At 44.8% G+C, this 6,000-nt stretch overlaps 1 protein-coding gene across 1 annotated transcript in view; it reads left to right on the top strand.

Annotated features, from left to right (window-relative positions):
* Positions 1–444: 444 nt before the first annotated feature.
* Positions 445–6,000, top strand: part of FAXC (failed axon connections homolog, metaxin like GST domain containing) — a 67,301-nt gene continuing 61,745 nt past the window's right edge. Inside the window, exon 1 of the mRNA XM_072642915.1 lies at positions 445–1,376. Within this exon, the coding sequence (XP_072499016.1) occupies positions 1,114–1,376 (263 nt within the window). The 5' untranslated portion in view covers positions 445–1,113. The remainder of the gene's footprint in view (positions 1,377–6,000) is intronic.

Raw genomic sequence — 6,000 nt, 5'->3', positions numbered from 1 at the left:
ACTCTTATTCTTTTTTGAAAGGTCAAAACAGGCTTACGCCCCTCACATCAGAAAGAATACATAACAAAACCTAAACTCTGTCTTCCCTCCCCAAACACTTAGCACGATGCTCTGTACATAGTGGGGCCTTAATAAATGTTAGTTGACTGACAGACTTTCTCTTCAATTCAAATAGAAAACTAGTTCCTTGGTGGGCAATCATTCTAATTCCAGACAACAATCCGGGTCCTCCCCTCCCGGCCCTGCCCCCTTCCCTTTCTCCTTTCCCCTTCCCCAGCTCCAGCAGCGCTGGGCTGCTAGTCCGAATATCCCTCTTAGTTTGAGGTGAGTTATGCCCTCTGCCTGTGACCTTTCCCAGACACTTAGAACAGAAGACAGGACGCGGGAGGAGGATGAGGCACGGAGGGCGGAGAGGATGTAGGGCCCTTGCCAGATCCCTGCTTCCTCTCCGCTCCGCCTTGGAGGATGCGGAGAGGAAGCTCTCTGGTTGTCAGGCAGACTTCCCAGCCTGCCCCAGCCCCTCTGGTCCAGAGAGATCTTTTCTCGGGCGTGCCTCTCATCGAGCGCCGCTCAGAGGCGCAGAAACCATGGACTGGACTGTCGGGGCCGTGCGGGCTCAGCCCCAAATTTAAACATGGCCTCTCCAGTGCTTCTCCATTCTGGGTCCGAGGAGCTTGGTGCAGGAGGAGGAAGAGAAAGAGGGACTTGAGAAGTGAGCGGTGAAGGGTGGGGGTGGGGCAGGTACGGAGGTGATTTTCTCCCCCATCTATTTTCCTGCCCCGAGGAGCAATGACATCACCCAGGCTCTTCTGGGCACAAAGAAAGGCAGAAGGAAGCAGCTGGAGGATGCGCCGGTGGTGGCTGCGGCTTCGGCAGCTACGGAGAGAGCCAGAGCCACGCCGGCCAGGTGCTGCCGCCGCTGCTGCTGCTTCTCCCGCTGCTGCTGCTTCTCCTCCATCTCCTCCACTTCTCTCCGCGCCAGCTGCTCGCTGAGCTCGCTCGCGCTCCTGACGCCTCGGCTCGGAGCCCTCCTCTATCGCCTCTTCCTCCTCCTCCTTGTCCCATGCGCACCGCCCTGGCCAGCCGAGGGCCGCCGGGCGCCAGCCGCGCAGCATGCACTGGGGGATTGGCTTTGCCTCGTCCAGGTCGTGTGTGGTGGATCTGAGCCGGAACCAGAGCATCTCCTTCGGCTTGTGGGCCGGATCCGAGGAGCCCTATACCTTTTATGGGGACATCATCGCTTTCCCTTTGCAGGATTACGGAGGGATCATGGCAGGGTTGGGTTCGGATTCCTGGTGGAAGAAAACCCTGTACTTGACTGGGGGAGCCCTGCTGGCTGCAGCGGCGTACCTGCTCCACGAGCTCCTGGCCATTAGGTGAGACCGAGAGGCGGCGAGCCCTGGGAGGCTGGCAGAGGGCCCCTGAGCAGGCTGCCGTGGCTGCTGCTGCTCCTGTGGTTGCTGCTGCTGCAGTCAGGGGCGTTGTTGACGCGGGGGGGAGGGCGAGCCAGGCGCGCTGCCCTAGACCAGGTGAGAGCTGAGGCCGCCTCAGCCCTTCCTCTCTTCCTTAAGCCAGGCCAGGTCGCAGACATGCCCGCACTCTGGGTAGTCGTTCTCCCCGAGGGAGTCTCAGGGGTCACCTGGCGGTGCGTGGAGTTTTTGAGTTTCCAGGAGGTTGAGCTGCTGAATAAACTAAGGGGAAAGTGACCAGCAAACCTACCCAAACCCATATTGGTATTAAGCACAAGTAGCCCGGGGCAATGATCCTCACGAAGGAGAATAGCAGGACACTTGAGTTTTTTAATTTTACTTATGATATTGATTGGCCTGGGTTTTGGACCCTTTAGGCCGAGGATTTGTTTATTCAGTGAACCAAATGAAACGGGCTGCAGCGCTTGATTGGAAGGCTGGGTTGCAATATGAGTTTTGAGCACTCAATTTAACCCACCTGGCTCCTCTTTCAATTTCAGGGAGGTTACAGTTGCAAATTCAACAACTCTTATTGTAATAGTGTCTTTGAAAGGCTATTTTTAAGCTTAAGCAGATGTTTGGCCAGCCTTGGAAAATGATGCAGTATTAACCTGTTTAGAGCTGCCTGCAGAAAGAACAGGGTAGCGTCCTTGTTTCACGCTCACCACCATGTGGATAAGGCTGCTGGGACTGCCAGCTTCAACTTCCAATTGAATAACCTTGTGAGCACTGAGTATTTGAGTCAGGCCATCACATATTGTGTGTGTTTGCCTTTACCAGAAAAGCTGGAAGTGCTAGAAATGGTAGTAGAGGTTGCTGCAGTTTGTTTACAGGGATAGATGTGGAAAATCTCCGAAAATGGTGGCTTCAGCTAACGGCCGATGGAGCCAACTGGAAAGGAAGGTGTTTATCTTGAGGGAGAAGGGGGGTGGTGGTGGTGGCGGGTGTCCTGCGTGGGCGGTTCATGGGTGCTTGGAGTCATGATGGAAATTATACTGTATTTAAACCTTCCTTAAATTGCTGAAAGGTCGCTGGAACCAAGATACACGTTGGCCAATTTTACATAAAGCATCTTCGATGTCTTTTTGGCAAACTCCTATAAAGATAATCATATGCATATTTTTTCCAGTGGGGGGGGCAAATCTTCCACAATATGGTGTAAACAGAGGCTCTATAATGACCTTTTAATTTTTTTCTACTATCTTTTGTTTTTATACCACTTAAACCAATTTCCCATCCCCTTTCCAGAAAGCCTGTTAATCTTTACAGAAAACAAAAACCTGGAACATTCACATTTGAGGAACAGAATGTGTTATGACATTGTCTTGTATATTTGAATTTTTCAGTTTGCAGAAGGGAATTTTATACAGCATAGCTATAGGGAAAGAGTTTGGATTTTAAGCCATCATATCCACATCTGCAGAGTTTTCTGCTTTGAGCTGCATAGCTATTTGACTCTCTTAGCATTATAGGTTATATTTGTGCCTACTTTTTGCTCACACAAGAAATTATATCTGAATATGTTGATGTATGCAAAATAAAATAGAGATTTGAAGCAATTTATTCAAATGGTTTAGGCATTTCATACTTAAATACTTCAATAATCTATGGTTCTATCCATTTAAGGACTCCTTCTGCTGATGCAGATTACAACTCCTCCATGCTTTTAGAGATGGTTTTCATGATTTGTTTTGGGGACATTATTTTATCACCTGTTGGCCACCCTTCTCCACACCCTATGAGGCTGGTCTGAATGTAACATAGGTAGACTATCACTGGAACCATTCAGCTTATCAGGGAGTCTCAATTGAACTTGCACCCCTCTGGCAAAGCATGTGAAAACACAGGCCACCATTAGTCATTAGAGTAGGTCTTTAATGGAGGGAGAAATGAGGAATTGAAACAGGAACCCAATTTTATCTTAATTAGATTTCAGGCCATAAGGTTTTCTTTCTTTCTTTGTTTTCTTTTTCTCCCTCTCCTATAGCTTGTTTGGCTCTGTTCTCCATGTCATTTATATGTGTAGATGTAGCCTCAAAATATTTATTCAGCTTATTATAATCCAAAAGTAACCTTGAAATATATTTTAGTGGTCAGAACTGGCCAGAGAGAAATTCCCTTGTATTCCTTATGTCTCACTGCTGACAAAAATTCAGAGGGATAAGGCATTATGTCTCTAGAAATTCCTTCTGTGATGAAAATATTATCCCTAAGTGGTTGTAGGTTCTGAAGAAAGTTTTGATGGAGGAAAGAGGAAAAGAAAGGTCTGGTTGATAGAGTACTGCCCAGGAAGGCAGACCCAGGTGGGTTACCTAATGTCCCCTAGGTAGCCTAGATCTTGAGCTGGAAATGACCTCAGAAGCTATCTACCCCTTCCACCCTCCATTTGACAAATGAGAATATTGATTTGCTGTATGTCACATAAATACTAAGGGTAGGATATGGACCCATGTCCTGTGTTTCTAGAATCACTACTTTTTCTCTTGTAATATGCCGTTTTCAGTGGATGCCTGGCAAAAGATAGCTGAAAAGGAGGAGAAATGTGCTAAAAGGGAAATAGAGTTATAACAAAGCCAGACTTTGTGAATTTAGACTGGGTTTAGATTAAACCCCCAGAGGAGGGGAGGGGAGGGAAAATAGGAAAAAAACCTGAATTACTCAGTAATAATAAAAATAATAATAGCTAGCATTTATATAGTGCTTTATGTTTGGTAAAACACTTTAAAATATGATCTCCTTTGATCCTCACAACAACCTTGTGAGGTACATGCTATTATTATTGTCATCTGCATTTGACCGTTGAGGAGACTGAGGTTAATTACTTACCCAGGGTCACATTGCTGGTAACTGTCCAAGGTGGGATTTAAACTCAGGTCTTTCTGACTCCAGATCTAGCACTTGATCCACTGTGTCACTTAGCAGTAAGATGTAGGAAAATTTTACGTGAATTAATTACAAGCATTTACCAAGTATACAACACTAGGTTCTGTCTTTATCTAGAAGATGAAATGTTCCAGAATTGATATGGCTTTTGCTTATAGTCTATCCTTAATTAAAAGTATTCCCTTTGTGGTCTGGTCTTCTTTGGACTAGATACCTAGATAATTGCCCCACATTCTACTTTGTAGTTTTTAAGAATGGCCTAAATAAATCATTTGTATGCTAGTATCTTACCAGGTAAAGCATCCTCTAAAAGAAAGCATTTGGATCTCCAGAAAGAATAACTTATTTCCATTTTTTTTTTTGGTCTAGTAAAGAGGAGTATTCAAAATGTTTCACTCATTAACTTCAGTTTTATGTCCATTAATGTGGCAAAAATTTTGAAAATGCAGACATTTTGAAACTATGCTTCCCTTACTTTAGTACTGGCATCCTTAGTGAATATCTATGCAAAGCCAAAAAACAAAAACAAACAAACAAAAAACCAAAACTTGCATTTAATTTAAGTGGAATGATTTCAAATGTAGTTGAAGCCTAAGAGCAGTAAAGAAGAAAATGCCTTTCAGTAGATGTAACAAATAACTGCTCAATTATTTATAAAGCTCCTACTTTGTGCAGGATACTTAGTAAATGTTTATTGAATTTGTTGCTTTTATAGAGCACTTTAAGGTTACAAAGCAAGCCTTTGCCTGAATTATCTCATAGCACAGAGTATAGTGGAAAGAGCATAGGCCTGGGAGTCAGGAGGTCCAAGTACTTTTCTTGGCTCTTTTGTTGTGCAGTCCTTTTTCAGTCCTGTCCCACTCTTCATGACCCCGTTTTGGGTTTTCTGGGCAAAGATACTGGAGTGGTTTGCCATTTCCTCTTCCAGTTTATTTTACAGATGAGGAAACAGAAGCAAAGAGGGTTAAATCACTTGCCCAGGATCACACAGCTAGTTTCTGAAGCCAAATTTGAACTCAGGAAGATGAGTCTTCCTGACTCCAGGCTATCCACTGAGACAACTAGCCGACCCAGTCTATGCCACTAACTAAAAGGGTGACATTGAGCAAATCATTTTTCCACTCTGGTTCCCCATCTGTTTGGGTGGGATGATCTGTAAGGTCCCTCCCAACTTGAACATTCTACGAGTCTTATAACAACCCTGGTAGGCATATATTTATAAGTGTTGATCTGATTACAGATAAGGACACTGAAGTCTGAAAAAGTTGTTATTTTCCTAGGGTCTCACAGCTGGTAATTGGCATAGTTAGGACTCAAGTTCAGTTCTTATGACTCCAAGTTCAGCAAATGCTTAGAACTCATAGAACTATGGCCTGCTCTTAACCAGATGGCCATAGTTGGTTTCAGTGTCTGTTGATGTTTTCAAATACTCAGGTTAAGGAGACTGTGAGGAGGTATATTGACTAATACTGCCCCAAATAAGAGTGACAAATAAATAAACCAGAGAGTTAGGAGCTTCAAAGAGAATGCTAGCATCAGTAAATTCTGTCATTTGGGTTGCAAAGAATATAGAGTAAAAAACAGATGGCAATTCAAATCAGTTCCCAAAATGAATGGAGTGGGAGGGATCTAGGGGGCCTTTATGAGA

The sequence above is a fragment of the Notamacropus eugenii genome, chromosome 2 (assembly GCF_028372415.1).
Source record: "Notamacropus eugenii isolate mMacEug1 chromosome 2, mMacEug1.pri_v2, whole genome shotgun sequence".
NCBI classification, from domain to species: domain Eukaryota; kingdom Metazoa; phylum Chordata; class Mammalia; order Diprotodontia; family Macropodidae; genus Notamacropus; species Notamacropus eugenii.
The sequence above is the reverse complement of the archived record's forward strand: the minus strand, read 5'-3'. Positions and strand labels throughout refer to the sequence as shown.